The sequence below is a fragment of the Manis javanica genome, chromosome 5 (assembly GCF_040802235.1).
Source record: "Manis javanica isolate MJ-LG chromosome 5, MJ_LKY, whole genome shotgun sequence".
Lineage (NCBI taxonomy): Eukaryota > Metazoa > Chordata > Mammalia > Pholidota > Manidae > Manis > Manis javanica.
The window spans coordinates 9097968-9114353 of NC_133160.1; the positions used below are offsets into that span (position 1 = coordinate 9097968).

The following is a 16386-nucleotide window of genomic DNA, read 5'->3' on the forward strand; positions in this document are numbered from 1 at the left end:
GTTGCGATGCATCCTTCATCAGGAACATTTGTCACGGCTTATCGTTCCAGATTTACAGATCCGCTTTCCCTCCAGCCCAGTGCTGTGGGGTCTGTGGCATGGGGGGGTCTGGAGGGCTGGGCCGGCCAAGGACAGAACCGCCTCCAGAGCTCTGACAGCCACTTCTGGTTCTGGAGTCCAGATTCTCTCTCAATTGAAGTTAAGAGCAGGCTTTGGGGGAATTAGTGTGTGTGTCTCCTTGAAGCCAAATATCACAGACATTTCACATTTTTTCAGAACAATTAAATAGGTTTTTAAGGGGTAAAGAAACAGCTGCCTAAAAACAAGAATGAAAAAAAATCCTTTCAATAACAATCATGTTTGAAAGCGTCCAAAGAAGAATTAAAAAAAATTTTTTTTGTTGCTAAATTGGCATGCGAAGGAGGATGGAAATTAAGTCACACCTTTTGGGTTCATGTATATGTAGGTATCTGGTATTGTGCTGGGATATTTATTTACTTAAAATTTATAGGTAAAAGAAATTCACGTACATGCTAAAATATTTTAGCAGGGCAGAACGATCAGAGTAAAAGCTAGAAGGATTTTTTTCATGTGTGTCACCCTGTAAACATTTTATATACAGATGGGATTATTTTGTATCTATAGATTTCACTGATTTGTGAATTTTGAACTTCAAAAGAAAATTGTTAGCAGGCCATATTGAACATCAGAGTCATTGAAATAAACAAATACATGAATGGGTTTTCAAAGACTTACGTAGGCAGATAGCAAAAAAGAAAAAAAATCATTACCTGATTAGCCATTTCTTTGGAGTGGGGGGTCAGTGTGACAGCCTCTTGTGCTGGTCAGATTTGAAAGCTAGTTCATCTTAATCCTGGTTGGCTTGTTATGACAGGATAGAGTTTAATTAAAACAGGGTAGAGTTTCGCGTTCTTGAGGACTAGCTTCTTGCTAATGTGAATTCAGTTAATAATCCTCAGTGGAAACCTAATCGGGTGTCTGAACATGGCTAAGGATGGAGATATGGAATGTTTAGAGCTGGAACAGAAATGAGAAATAATTTATTTCAAGACCCCCGTTTTGCAGAGGCCTAGGGATAAAGTGGGGGTGGGTGACTGAGCTGGGCTGGAACCCCGGCTCGGAGCTCCAGCTTGACCCCCACCCCTTCGGGAACTAGCAGGTCAGCGGAGGTGACCCTAGCGGTTCCAGAAACAGAACGGTGGAGCAGCAAGCTGCAGGTGTCCTCATAGCTTTCAGAGTCCCTTGGAAGGAGGATGGAACCCAGCAGGACCCTGATAAAATAGCAGTGCGGAGGTGCATCGCTGCGGAGTCCTGAGAAAGTGATGCTCTGTACCATCCACCCTGCCGATGACAGAGTAAGCATTATGAAATAGGTCAGACCTCTGGACAGTTACAGAGAGTAGTGCCATGAACACCTGCATACCTAGTACCAGGCTTAAAGGAGAACACTGCAGATAGACGCCTCCTGTATACATCCCCTTCTCTCTCCCCTCCCCTCACTGCCAGGTCAACACTCTCCTGAAACCCACTTCCATTTCTTTCCATAAAGATTAAGTTTTATAAGAAGAAAGGGGGAGGGTGTTCCTTCTCTTTTTTTATTTTTTAGACACCCTTGCTCTTGGACTTGGTGGGACTAAAATGGCATCGTTTGGCATTAAAATGGGAAGCCTCCAGTTCATTTCCTACTGCCGCTATTGCAAATTGCTGAAAATCTGGTGTTTTCAAACAACACAAATTCATTACCGTTCTGCAGGTGTCAGGGTCTCAGGGTGTCGGCAGGGCTGCCTTACCCCCAGAGGCCCCAGCGGTGAATCCATTTCCTTGCATTCTCCAGCCCCTGCAGGCTGCCCACACACCTCGGTCCCTGCATCTTCAGAGCCAACGTGTCTCATCCCTCTGACCCTCTTTCTGTCCTCAGATTTCCCTCTGGCCCAGCCAGGCAAGTTCTACCTTCTAAGGACTCATGGGATTGCATTGGGTCCTCCTGGATAATCCAGGACAGTCTCCCCATTGCAGGTCCTTAATTTTAATCCCATCTGCAAAGCCCATTTTGCATGTAACATATTCACAGGTTCTGGGCATTAGGTGCGGGCATCTCTGGGGGCCACTGTTCCCCATCCTGTTCCTCCCATCAACTTCCCAATGGTGACAGTGTGTCAGGGGTGCCTAATGCGGTCAGGCACCCACTGAGGATGCATTGATGGGCATTCACCCCAGGGTAGGTCCCCTGTGTCTGAGAATGGGTGTGCAGGTGGCTTTGTTTGGCACTGGCCCCTGGGCCTCTGGGTCCTCCTGCCGGACCTGGGACCAAAGCCATCTCGGGCCCTCATAGCTGCCAGTCGAGAGCAACTCACGTTGCTTGCCTCTTGGGGTCCCAGTTTCTTCATGCCACAGGTAGAGCTGCTAATTCCCACCTCAGTGGGCCATCCCGCCGGGAGAGCAGTTCAGCCCGTGCGGTACCGCAGGCCCTTCATCCTTCCTTGTACCTCCTCCCTGTGGTGGTGGGGGAAGGGCAGGTGAGGGTGGGGACACGGTGACCTCCGACCCCTCCCCGTTGCACTCTCTCTTCCCTCTGTGCTTTCCTTTTCCATTCCTAATTGCCATCTTTTCCCGAAGAGCCCTGGCCAAATTCATCTGCAGACATGTTTTATTTTCTTCATGGGTTTTTAAAACATGTGGAGTCATTGCTTACATTTAAAGTTAGGAGATCTCAGAGAGAGATCCAGATTTCTGGGTTGGCCCGAGAAACTACAAGCTCAGCCAGCAGGCCTAGTTCCCTGAGGCCCGCCGCCTCTGCCAGTGAGGCGTGTGTGGCCCCTGTGGGGTGGGCACGGGCCCCCCGCCGCAGTCCCGCTCAGCCCTCCTCACTCTCTTGCGGGCTTATCTGGCCCCCGTCCTGGAACGTACGAGCTGTGCCTTTGACCCGACGTGAGGGACGCCTCACGGGAGTGGTGAGAAGGTTCCAGCTGGCAGCCCAAATCTTGCTTACGAGCGGGGCAGTGTGGGGCCAGGCAGGACCGTGTGCCAGGCGGATCCAGGCTCCTGCCTGGTGTGACCTGCCCCTCCCCAGCGGCATCACCTCGGGCAGCTTCTCTGGCCTCGGTTTCCCCCGGGCAGTACTGCCGTGTGGGATGGGATAATGTCTTTGTGGGCGCCGTATTACAGGACGTTCAGCTATGTCCCTGGGCTCCACCCAGATGCAAGGAGCACACGTCCCCTTCTCCGGGCCAAGGTGTGTCCCCAGACATTGCTGCATGCCCCTTGCAGGGCAGAGTTGCCTGGTTGAGCGCCACTGTAGATCCCTACCTGGTTGAGTATTTGTGAGGCTTGAAGGGGAGCTGGGAGGTGACCTGCCACCCCAGTGCTGAGCTCCCCTTTCAGCATTTGTTTGGCTGGTGTGGACCTTCCAGACATGACGTGTGTGGTTGTGCTGATTGCTCTGGATCCTCTGCGGTTCTCCCACGGTTCTGGCATGTGGCCTGCTTTGGTGCCTGGAAGAAGAGGTGGGTTGTCCCATATAGGAGGAAGCTCACGGTGCCGTCACTAGGTGGGCACAGCCTCCCCCAGGGACACAGTGACTGCTTGCACTTCGCCAGTCTCTGCTTCTCTTTCCACGGTTGTGTTCATTTGCTTGACCTGTGAACCAGGACCCTTGGCTGTGTGTCTGACCTTCAACCCTGTGTCACACTTAGGTGGCCCTGGTACAGTGGACTGAAAGCGTGGGCTTGACCCTTGTTGGCCGTGACCAGTCTTCCATGCAGCTGAGGACCCCTGGCGACCAGATTCTGAACTTCACCATCCTGCAGATCTTCCCTTTCACCTACGAAAGCAAGCGCATGGGCATCATCGTGAGGGTGAGTGGTCTTCTCTTGATGACTTCAAATGGTTAAAAATCCCCAGGTCTGCTGTGTGTCCCTATGGTCTGGCATTCTTTCTTACTCCTTTCTGACCCTCTTTATTGTGATGTCTGTCGCCAAACTAACCAGAGAATGTAATTCCCTAGGTGGAAAGAAAACTAGCTCATCAATTAGATAGGCCTTGGTAATTTATCAGTTCCAGTTAACCCCGTTCTGGAGTGGAAGATCTAAAGAATGTATATTAGGCATTTCTTGGTAATAATATAGTTTTCATTGTGTACTGCTTTGTTTAGTTAAGTATATATATTTTTTTATTGAGGTGAAACCCATGTAGCATAAACCATTTTAAGATGTATAAAATTCAGTGGCATTAGCACATTCACAATGTTGTGTGACAACTACTTCTGTCAAATTTCAGAACATTTTTCACCCAAAAGGAAGCCTCCTGCCCATGAAGGAGTCACTCCCATCCCTCCCTTCCTTCTAGTCCCTGGCAGTGACCAGTCTGCTCTCTGTCTCTAGGGATTTGCCTCATCTGGACATTTCATATAAATGGAATCATACAATACATGACCTTCTGCATCAGGCTTTTTTCAGTTAGCATAATGTTTTTGAGGTTCATGCACATTGTAGCATGTGTCAGGACTTTATTCCTTTTCGTGGCTAAACAGTATATTCCCATGTGGCTTATCCATTCATCCATTGGTGGACATGTGGGTTGTTCCCTTCCTTTTGGTTGTTGTGAATAGTGTTCATGTGCACATGTGTGTACAAGGATTTGAACAACTGTTTTCGATTCTTTTGGGTATACACCCAGGAGTGGAATTGCTGTGTCATGCTGGGTCTGCTACCCAATTGCTGGATAATTCTATTTTCTAATTTGTAGGGAACCTCCAAACTCTTTTCTACAGTGGTGTTCCTTTTTCATGCCTACCAGCAATGTATGAAGGTTCCAGTTTCTCCAAATTCTCACCAACACTTGTTCTTTTCCTCTTTTTTTTTTTTTTAAATTATAGCCATCCTAGTGGATGTGAAGTGATATTTCATTGTGGTTTTGATTTGCATTTCCCTAATGACTTAATGATGTTGAGCACCTTTTATATACTTATTGGCCATTTATATATCTTCCATGGAGAAATGTCAGTTCATGTCTTTTGCCCATTTTTAATTGTTTTGTTCGTCTTTTTGTTGTTGAGTTGTAAGAGTTCTTTATAGAGTCTGGAAAATACACCCTAATTAGAGACATGTTATGCAAATGTTTTCTCCCATTCTGTAAGTTATCTTTTCACTTTCTTGATAAAATTCCTCTGATTCACAGAAGTTACTGATTTTGATGAGGCCCAATTTATTATTTTCTGTTTTTCTTGACTTTGGTGTCATATCTAAGACTTGCTAAATTAAAGGTCGTGAAATTCACCCCCATATTTTCTTTTAAGAGTTTTGTAATTTTAGCTCTTTAGGTCAATGATCCATTTTAAGTTCACTTTTGTCTATGGTGTGAGGTAGGGGTTCAGCTTCATTCTGTTGCATGTGTGTGTATGCAGTTGTCTCAGCACTATTCGTTGAAGAGACTATTGTTTCTCCACTAAGTGGTCTTGGCACCGTTTTGTAATTCAATATTCTTAATGGTTTTTCATTTGTACAATCACAAAAGTTATTGAAAAAACAGAGTGACGGCTCAGTGTCATCATTTTGCCATATTTATTTCAGATTTTATTTTTATGTTTTTTAGAACTTTGATTGAAATAGAACATAAAAGTGCAAATGTTGTAGGCATACAGCTCAGGTGTTTACAAAGTTGACACACCCATGTAACCAGCATCATGCGTAAGGAACAGAATCTTGTACCCCAACAGCAACTTGTGCCCCTTTCTGGTTGCTACATTCCCCCTTCCTACTTGGGTATAACCAATGTTCCAATTTCTAACATTGATTTTGTCTCTTTTTGAACTTCATGTAAAGGAGGTTTGAATTCATTTCCTCAAATTTGTATTGGTAAGATGCATCCGTATCGTTGCACGTAGTTTAGCTCAAAAATAATTTTTGAAGAAATCAAATACTGTGCATTCAATCGAAGCCCCATCTGTCCCCTAGATGTGCATCCTCTCCATTCCTATGCCAAGTTCATCATTCTGTGAAATTTTAAAACAGTATTATCAGACATGTTTAGGTATACATAATATGTATTATGATTTTTACATTTTTATTCTCTTTGTAAATAACACTGTGTAGTCTATGCATCATTATTCCACTTCTGTTTTTTTGTTTAACATGAAGAAAGCTTGATGTTCATACACTCGATTCTACTTCGTTAATCTTAGCTGTGTTATTGTGTTGCATCACGTGACTGACTGTCCTGCTCTTCCTTGGGTCTGTTGCAGTTCCCTCCAGATAGGTATTGAGATAGTGCCATTGGCCACAGCACGGCCACGTGTGTCCTTGTCTAGTCCAGCCCCACTGTGCAAAGGCCAGTGTTTCTCTGTGGAGCATGCCCAGAGACAGGGTTGCTGGACTGTAACACAGAGGCATCTTTAACTTCACCAGATAGCAACAGCTCTTTATGCAAAGTGCTTGTACTAATCCCAGTCTCACTGTGCCTCCACATCGTCACCAACATGTGATAGACTTTTTAAGGGTCAAACTTTTTAAGTTTTGCCAATCTGAAGAGTCTGAATTAACCTTGTTTTCCTGTTTGCTTATTTACTCGTAGAGCGCACACTTTCCACTCTGGAAAGCCCAGAAAAACCTGTGTTCGTAATCACCACTTTGTTCAGTGGTTCTTAAACCCGGCTGATCGTTGGAATGACCAGGGGAGCTCCGCATTGTTAGGTTTGGCTGCGGAAAACTCTGCTTCAGATCAGGAGAATCTTTGGAACAGGACTCTTCCATCTTCTCTGTTTTGTTTTTTTTTAAACAAATGAGACTCCCCTCCACCCTGCTGTACCCAAGTGTTTCATGCCGTAGGGATCAATTAGTGACAGTAGTATTGGTAATTAGCAGTAACAATAGTACTAGCAGCAGTAGTAATAGTGGCAGGTAGGAACAACATAACAAAAACAATAGGTGACATTTCAGTGATGCTTAATTGTGTTCCCGTCACTGTTCTAAATGATATGCATCAACTAACTCATTTAATTGTTCCAAAACTCAGTGAGGTGCCATTATGACTGGCATTTGCCAGAGGAGAAAGTTGAGGCAGAGAGAGGCTAAGCCATCTCCCCAAGCTCACATAGCTGGGAAATGGTGGAGCTGGGCTTGAACCCCAGGCTGTCCGGCTCCCAAGTCCATGCTCTTTAACCACTAAGACATGGGAGTTTTGGGGTGATGAGAGGGACACCAGAATGCTCAGAGAGTACCCCGAGTGTGCCGGGACGGGGTGTTATGGAGTGCTGCCTAATAGATGACCACATGCTTGGTGGCTTCACACAGCAGGATGTATTATCCTACAGCGTCGTGGGCCAGGGGTCTGGGTGTGGCGTAGCAAGGTCCTCTGGCTCAGGGTCTCTCGCAGGCTGCTGTCATCCAGAGTTCAACAGGGGCAGTGTCCCCTTCCAGATAACATCAGGGCTGTTGGCAGGATCTGGTTCCTTGTGGTTGTTGGACTGAGGGCCTTAGTTCTTTTCCTGGCTGCTGACCAGAGGCCACCCTCATTCACTGATGCCTCCCCTCTGCCCCCCGCTGTCCTCTCCCTGCTCAGCAACCTTGTCAGCTGGTTTTCATCAGAGTAAGTAAGCAAGTGTGAGCACAACAGAGGGCCCAGTCTTTTATAATCTTGGAACTGACCTCCCATCACTCTGCCTAACTTATTAGAAGCAAGTCACTGGGTCTAATCCCCCCAACTCAGTGGGAGGGGGCTACACAGGGACATGAATGGCAGGAGGTGGGAGCTTTGGGAGCCTTTTTAGAAGCTGTCTCCTCCTGGGTAAAAGATAGAAACAGCTCCATGAGCTTCTGTTCCGATGACCCACTGACACACAGCATGTACGTGCTTTGAAAATGACAAATTTCCCCGATGCCAGTAGATACTTTCAGATTCTAAAGGACATGTAGCCTCGGCAACTCTTGCGTGGGAAGGGCACCTTTGCTTGCCGGCAGCTGCTGCTTTTCCCACGGAGCCACACCTGGCCCGACCCCTGCCTTGTAAACTGTATCGTTAGCACACATCTGATGTTGAGAACATCCGTGGCCCAGCAGCAGCATAAATCCTGTGGGTGGGTTTTTCCTGGAGAAACAGAGTCATTATCTCCTATGGAATTACTTTAATTTTGTTCCAGCATTTTTTTTTCCCAAGTTCTAGGACTGTGGGCTCTGCTGAAGTCATTTGAGGGTTGAGTCATCACCAAATGGTCCCCGATATCAGCCATTCTAGAATAAATGAACAGTATCCCCCACCCTTCCTGTAGCTGTAGAGGACTCATTCCCAGGCACGTGTCATGTTTTATGAGACGTTACCCCGGTGTCTTCCCCACAGTAAGAACAGGACTCTACGCCTGGGATACAAGACACTGTTAAATGGACAAGTCTTTCAGCATTTAAAAATAACATAGCCCCCTTTCCAGATTCTTAAAAAACAAATAAAACCAACCAGCATTCAGTTAAGGCATTTAGAACAAATATGTAAAGAAAGGGATCAAAATTAGTCATCTTTGTTTGCACCACCCTGACAGCCACCCATCTTTTCAGAGAATTTCCTTTCAGTTTTTTCTCAAGCACATAACAGTGTCAGTATCAACTTAAAACTTTGTCACAGAGTTTTGTAAAATCGACGCTGAATCCTATATAAGGCTTTCTAAACCCTCTCCAGCACTGAACAGTGTATATGGTGAAAATTTTCTCTTGTCACTAAAATATGATTTTTATGACATTAGTGCATGTGTGGTGCTTTGTTGGGGAAAAAAAAATGCCATTGTTGGATTAAATAATCTTTCCATGGTTGTTTAGGTTTTCATTTCTTGCTACTAAAATCTGCGAGCATCAATTTTTCCTAAGTTGTCTCTAATGAAATGCATATTATCCTGCTAATTTTTCTTGTTTTCTGACCTGTCTCCCTCTTTATCTGTGGTTCTGATGGGTGGAAATCATCTTCCAGGGCACTTGGACTGGTTCTCCACTTTGCACAAATCTCACTATACCCCTCTCATGAGGGGTTTCTCATCCTGAGGCCATCTTGCCCCCAGGGAACGTTTGAAAGAGTCTGGAACCATTTTTTGGTTGTCACACCCCAGAGCTGCTGCTTCTGTCTAGTGGGTAGAGGCCAGGACAGCTTCCTAACAGAATAATCCACCCTAAATGTTCATGGTGCCGGGGCTGAGAACTCACTTCTGATGTGTCCATGTATCCTGTCTGTTACTTGAAAAGAACTGTCCCATTGCCTGATGGCAGGAAGCTGTAGCTCGGTTACAGGACATCCCTTGCTTGGTTTAGCGACTGTTGACGGGGCTTTGCTCTCGCTGGCCCATCAGCCTTCTTAAATGTGTGTGCTCCTGGGCCGTACTTGGCAGTGCCTTCTTGCACTTGCAAAGCAAGGTCTTTCCTTTGTGTGCATCCCTGGCTGCTGAGAAAGTAGGTAGGGTCAGAGAAGCCAGTTTCTTTGGGGCTGGTGTGCTCATCTTTCTGAAGGAAGGCTGTGTCGCCTGTTTTGTTTTCGTTGTGTACCCAGTATTCCACTGCCCTCCTAGGGAATCTCCGCACGTGGAATGATGGAGTTGGATTGTTGGTAGAGATCATACCCTTGTCACGGTTTGAAAAAAAGAGGCCTTTGAACAGGTGCCAGAATCAGACCACAGTGGAAAAAGATGAGGCCCCAAAACAATGCAGCCCGGGCAGCAGATCTCCGTAAATTTATAGTGTGCTCTTGCCCTAAGATGAGAACGAAGTAACCTTGTGATGAACTCGGTGGGAGGAAATGACTGATGGGAGGAGACGGTTGGTCCAGTATTTACACTGGATGAGGCGGCTCAGCTCTTCTGAGCGCCTTCTGTGGCAGAGGAAGCTGGGGAGAGGGGCGTTATTTCCTCCGGCTCTGTTGTTAAGCACAGCTGGGGTGAAGGGGAAAGGAAATAAACCCTCTGAGGCCTTCATACCCCAGCCTGAGTCACAAGCCAGCCTGGGCGTGAGCCATCAAAAAGGGAGTGGGCGGTCCTCATGCTGTTACAATGCAGGTGCCTCCTCGAGGCCTGTGGGTGCTTTTATGAGTAAGCACGTTGCTCTGAAAGATTATCAGTGATTAGAGGGTATTCAAAAGTTATTTGGAAAGAAGAAACTATAGCACTGATTGGGCTTTGGGTATTTATTTCATGTTCAATGAGGGGTTTACACGCGCGCATGCTGGGCTTCCCGGGGCAGCGCGGGTTCGGCACGAGGTGTTGATGACCATGCCCGCCTCTGCTGCCTCCGGCCTCCTGGTGAAGGGAGTCACCGAGGCGAGAGTCACGGGATAAGAATCCTTCCTGGATTTCACCGTCACTCCTCAAAGCCGTGACGTCTCAGCCTTGGTGCTGTCGACATTTGGGGCCGGATGATGCGGGTTGCGGGGCCGTCCTGGGCCCTGTAGGTGTTGAGCAGCACCTTTGGTTTCTCCCCACTAGAGACCAGTAGCACCCACTCTCTAGCTGTGACAGCTAAAAATGCCCCCGGCTCCTGACAAATGCAAAACTGCCTCCATTGAGAACCACTGGGCTAAACGTGGTTTAGCACCCCCCACACTGAGGACTTGAGGCACTGCCACCATCTGCACAAGAGTGATTTCACCGAGTGGGCATTTTCCACGTGTCTGGCCCTTTGCCAAGTGCTCTATGTAGGTGAGCTCATTTAAACTACAACAACCTATTTGGTAAGAGTCATCAGTATCCCTGTTTTACAGACAAGGAAGCTGACATTTAGGGAAAAGGAGTAGCTTGTGCAGGGGCACACAGCTGGGAGCTGGGGCCGGGTCTGCGCATGTGTTGCCTGTGCGGTCGCATTACCCACTCCCCAGAGAATCTGGTTGGTGTGAACTGACAGTCTGGGTAACTTGATTTCTAGCTAAGTCCTCAGACAGACGTGGGGGTCCAGAATTATCAGAACCAGCAGTTCTCAGCTGAGTCAGTGTGTTCCCCCAGGGGGTGTTTGTATGTCTGTAGATATTTTGGTTGTCACCATGGAGATGGTGCTGGCATCCAGTGGGCAGAGGCTAGGGATACTGTCAAAGATCCGGTACCACGCCGGCCAGCCCCCGACAGCAAAGAATTCTCCAGCGTAAAAAGTTAATAGTGCCAAGTTTGAGAAACCCTGATTTAGATAACTACCTTACTTCCCAATTCTTTTGGGTAGACCACAAAATTTGGTCATACTGGCCGCCCTATGTATAAATTTAAAATTATCTTCTAGCGTGGGAAAGGGAGTCCATTCCTGTTGGAATAGTAATGACTGTGAAAACAAAGTTCTTAGATCTTTTTTATCTTGCTTTCATCATTTAATGATTTTTCAAGTGCTTTGAGTTTTCTTCTGTTTTCTGTGGCCTTTGCCTCAAGGTGAAGACCCCCTCTCACTTTTTATCTTGGTCCAAGTGGAAAAACATTGGCATCTGCTGTGTGTACTTTGTACCCCATCTATCATGGGAAGTGGGCACTGCTGCAGAATGTGGGTGTTCCTCTTGGTTATTCATTCCATCCGGCCTCCTCTCTAGGATGAATCAACTGGAGAAATCACATTTTACATGAAAGGAGCAGATGTCGTCATGGCTGGCATCGTGCAGTACAATGACTGGCTGGAGGAGGAGGTAAGCGTGGAGTGAACATCAGGCCATGCCCCTTGCACGGCATAATGGGTTCTGTGTACTCACGCATTGTGGTTACATGACGAATCACCCCAAAATTTAGAAGCTCCGAACAACACACATGTATTTTTTACTGTTTCTGGGGACCAGGAATCTGGGTACAACTTGGCTGGCTCATCCACGCAGGGGCTCTCGCAGGCTGGGGTCAAGGGGTTGATCAGAGCTGGGGTCTTATCTGAAGTCTTAGCTGGGCAGGACCACTTCCGGGCTCACCCAGTGTCCCAGGCGGGATTCGGCTGCTCACTGACTTCTGCATGAAGGCTGGTGCCAGGAGCGCAGGGGTCACGAGGGCCCCATCACAGGCTGCCCAGCTCAGCTGTGACATGAGCAATCAGCCACAGCAGGGAGAGAAGCAGCTCTCAGGTTTTCAGGCCATTTTTGTTTCATCTCTCAACCTCAAGTGGGGAATTCACACTTTACAATCAGTCATATTATTTTTTCAGGGGCCAGCAAACCCAGGTGTGAGCAGGGGCCAGGCAGGTAACTCAAATGGATGGGACAGGCTAGGCTGTGTTTATCTGACAGGGTTGTACTTTGCATGTTAAACGTATGGGAATAGTCTTCACTCAACTATGTTCTGTGGGAACACATGGAATTAGTTACTCTTCAGCCATCATTGCTTGCGGTCATTTGCGAAAGCGTGCCTGGTTTTGTCAGAGGTTCCGTTTTTCTAACAAATCCAGATTTGTCTGAGATCTTAGCAATGTTGAAACACACACTGTGACAGTTCACGGACCCGTGTGTCGGCTGTGTTTGGCCTGCGGGCTGCCACACCGCAACCTCCCCTGTAGCAGATTGCTTTCAGGAGGGCAGTGCTCCCATCTGCTTGTTCCCCGTGCCCTTGGGAGGGCCTGTCCACTCAAGCGCCCAGCCCTCCCCAGTGAGAGCCAGGGCCTGTGGGCGGAGCCCTCAGCACAGCCTGCTTTTCAGTGTGGAAACATGGCCCGAGAAGGGCTGCGGGTGCTCGTCGTGGCGAAGAAGTCTCTGGCAGAGGAGCAGTATCAGGACTTTGAAGTAAGTGGTTCTGTGACCTTTCTGTCAGTTTCCCAGCCCTGCCCGCCTCCCCAGCCACACCCCCACCCAGCTCCCCACTGCTCACTCTGCTGCAGCCATATTGACGTCATTCCTGAGCACACCAGGCTCACTTCTGTCACAGGGCCTTTGCACTTGCTCTTCTCTCTCCTTGGAGCTCTCTTCCCTCACAGAGCTCCCTCGGTCCTTTTGAGTCACAGCTCAAGTGCTGCTGCCTCTGAGAAGTCTTCCTGGACTCCCCGTCTAAGGCAGCCCCACCTCATAACTCTCTGACTATTATGCTGTTTAACTTTCTTCACTGCATTTGCCACCATCCAGAATGACCTTGTGTGTATGTATACATATGCATATATATATTTATACATATACATATACATTACATACATATATATGTGTGTGTGTATATGTACACAAATTTTTAACATTCTTAATATCTGCTTTCTGGAATAAACTCTTTGAGAGCAGAGACTTTATCATTCTGATTTATCCTTGTATTCCCAGTCTATAGGATAGTCACTGGCACATATAGACCTTATGGAAAATTGGAAATGAATCACTCCCTTGAAGTCCTAATTTTTTTAACCTATAACAAATGTTGGAGCTGAACTAGGTCACTGGTTTTCGCAGCCAAGGGCTCCAGCATAAGGATGTCTTGCATACTGTCACCTTGTCCTATAGACTGTGAGTTCCTTGCAGGTTGGGTCCTTGTTGTATCCCCAGCCCAGACCCAAAGCTGAGTGTGTGCATGTGCTCATGACTGCCAAGGAGGGGCTGGGCCTGCTCCTCCCAGAGGAACTGTGCTTGGGTCTCCTGTGTGGGTTCGAGTTCTTTGTAAAATTTTATTTAACAAGAGTTCTAGCCCTGATAAATTCTACCCTCCTTTCAATTTTAAAAGCATAGGTGCACTGAGTCAGCCTCTAAGGGATTTCGATTTTCTTCCATACCTTTGCTGACACTGTGGAGTGGGGATGGGCAGAGGGGCAGGTCAGTGGCTTTGGAGGTGGGGCATTCTGTCTTTAGAAACCTGGTGATCAAGGGTTCTTGGTTATAAAGTGTATGTTGTATGGGGGAGAACCTATGTTTTTTGAGATCTTGAGTTGTGCCAATCCTTGTAACAACCCAACAGAGTAGCCTGTTACTGCCATTTCATGGGTGAAAACATGAGGCCCAGAGAAGTTAAGCAACTTGCTGGAAATGGCACAAGAGGCGAGTGTAGAACAGGATGGAACTTGCATCTATCCAACTCGTGTCTGGGCTGATGAACTCGGAAGGAGGCCGGCAGCCTCAGTTTCACCCCTTAGAGGTCTGACCCACGTGCTGGGGTCTCCCACTCTGTGCGGTGGGATCAGATGCAGCCCATCCCTCTCGGTGCCCATCAGTCAGCCTCGTACTCCCTGCCTTCCATGGTGACCGTGTGCCCTGCTGTGTCCCAGGCCCGCTACGTCCAGGCCAAGCTGAGTGTGCACGACCGCTCTCTCAAAGTGGCCACCGTGATCGAGAGCCTGGAGATGGAGATGGAGCTTCTGTGCCTGACAGGGGTGGAAGACCAGCTGCAGGCGGATGTGCGGCCCACCCTGGAGACCCTGAGGAATGCCGGCATCAAGGTGGGCAAGCTGCCTGGGACCTGGCAACTGAAGCAACCCTCCAGGCAGAAATGCGTTTGAAATTATATGTTATCCCCTGAGCAGAGCAAAAAGAGAGGGCGAGAGGGTGGGGATAGGGCTGGAGGGGTCAGGACCGGGCCCCGTCTGGGCGGGGCCACTGCCGTCACTTCCTGCCTCTACAGCCCGGTTTTGGAAGACGTCTTGTGGGTTTGCTTTCACTGGCTGTCCCCCTAGCCCTCGCCGGGTTCCAGGACGGCATGCCTGTGGGCATCTCCTCATCCCTCGGTGCCAAGCTGTGTCCAGCCTGCTTGGGGTGTCCATTATGTTCCTGTTGAGTGACCAGCGGGCCAGCCGTCTGTTGGTTTGAGTGAATGGTTGAGGACTCAGCAGAGGGACCCCCTGCACCAACAACTGCCATGTTTACATTTGTGTTCTTCTGTTTGGGACCAAAAATGTATATCCAGAGAGGCCAGCAGAGGGCATCTGAGGAGCAGGCTGCCGCTCGGTGGACTCACGCGAAGTATTAGCAAACTCGTTGGCTTGAGGCTGCTGAAAACATCTGTCGCACACCTCCACCCAAAAGCAGCTCCCGGCTGCATCTTTGGGCCTGTATTGGGCAAAAGCATCTATGAGAGGGGCCACATGAGCAATACGGGTTAGCTCTGTAGTAATAAATGAGCTCTGGCCACATTCAAGCTGGCGGGGGGCCTGCAGGTGTGTGGGCATATTTTGCTGTGAACCGAATCTGTCATGTTCCTTTGCCTCACAGGCCTACTTCATTGGGAGGAAATTGCCAGCAAGATCCCATTTTTGGAAAAACAGTCTGTTGTCAGAAGGGCCAAGTTTCTGCTGCATGGTGGTGGTTAAAGTGTGTTACTGGTGATTTCTAGGACCTTTGCTCTTGGAGTCTTGGAGATTCCGGTTTCCGCTGCTGGCTTTGTCCTGAGGTTTTTCTCTTCAAAACTGTTCTGTCCAAAAATGAGCTGTTCTATTAGCAAGAGTGTGGACTGGCCTTCTTTATGGTTTCCTTGTGAGATGGGGGTGTGGTGGGTACCGGTCAGGGTGGCTTATAATTAGGGGGTAAGGAAGGTATGATCTTGCATAAGGCAGAAGATGTTAGAAACTTGGAAACTTTCTATTTCAGCCCCTTTCCCAGACACAGCACCTGAGGCCTAGTGAGGTGGCTTCACTGCCCCGGTTCCCACAGTGAGACGGGCAGGGCTGGAGCTCAGGTCTGGGGACTTAGCTGCAGCGCCCTTCCTACCATCCTACCCTCAGGACCCTGGGTCCGTGGTGCGCTCCCCTTGCTGCCATGTGAGGCTGTGGAGGTAAAACTCACTGAATGTGGATGACACTGATGGGTTTCTGGCACGGCCAACACAGGGAAGACTGGCATTGTTACTTTCTGTACCTGCCCCACTGCAGAGCTTCTGTCTGTCCTGTGACCCTAAGCCCCCCACCCCCGCTGTGGAAGCAAAGACAGCAAGGGTTGATGGGGAAGCTAGTAGAGCAGGAAGCATATTCTGTTTGACTCTGATCACCCAGATTCTGGGCCTGGTTGGGACAGGAGCCAGCTGTGTGGCTTTGGGGCAAGTCACCTGCCTTCTCTGAGCCCACAGCCACAGAATGCAGAATGGTCTGTTACAGGCTATGGAAGAACCTGGCATGGTTCCTGTCAGCGCTTTGTAGTCAGGGTTACCCCCATAAGATTTTGCATGGGCATCTGACCACATAGAAAGACCGTGTGTAACGTGGCAAATCATTTTTTCCTGTAGGGCATGGGTGACCCCTCACCAGTGTAGCCTTCTTCTTTGAGATTATTTATTGCTTTAAGGAAAATTCCCAGAAAGGGGATTATGAGGTCAGAGGCCAAGCTTCATGATGTCTACAGAAGCATGTGACCAGTTTTCTGAAGGTGTCACACCAGGTTGCTGCCACCAGCAGGGGTCTCCCAGGGTCATGATGCCCTTGAAGCTTCCTGTGGTGTGTTGGGGACACCAGGAGCCTTGAAGAGATAATGCAAAATACCGAGTACAGCTCCCTGTTTGGAAACTCA

At 48.3% G+C, this 16386-nt stretch overlaps 1 protein-coding gene across 6 annotated transcripts in view; it reads left to right on the forward strand.

The window, feature by feature from the left end:
* The window catches only part of ATP9A (ATPase phospholipid transporting 9A (putative)), a 114813-nt gene that overhangs the window by 79748 nt on the left and 18679 nt on the right, over window positions 1–16386 (forward strand). For all 6 annotated transcript variants that reach the window (XM_073236433.1, XM_073236429.1, XM_073236430.1 and 3 more), the window contains exons 15-18: window positions 3714–3875; window positions 11545–11637; window positions 12625–12708; window positions 14160–14330. In XM_073236433.1, coding sequence (XP_073092534.1) covers window positions 3714–3875; window positions 11545–11637; window positions 12625–12708; window positions 14160–14330 — 510 coding nt within the window. The remainder of the gene's footprint in view (window positions 1–3713; window positions 3876–11544; window positions 11638–12624; window positions 12709–14159; window positions 14331–16386) is intronic.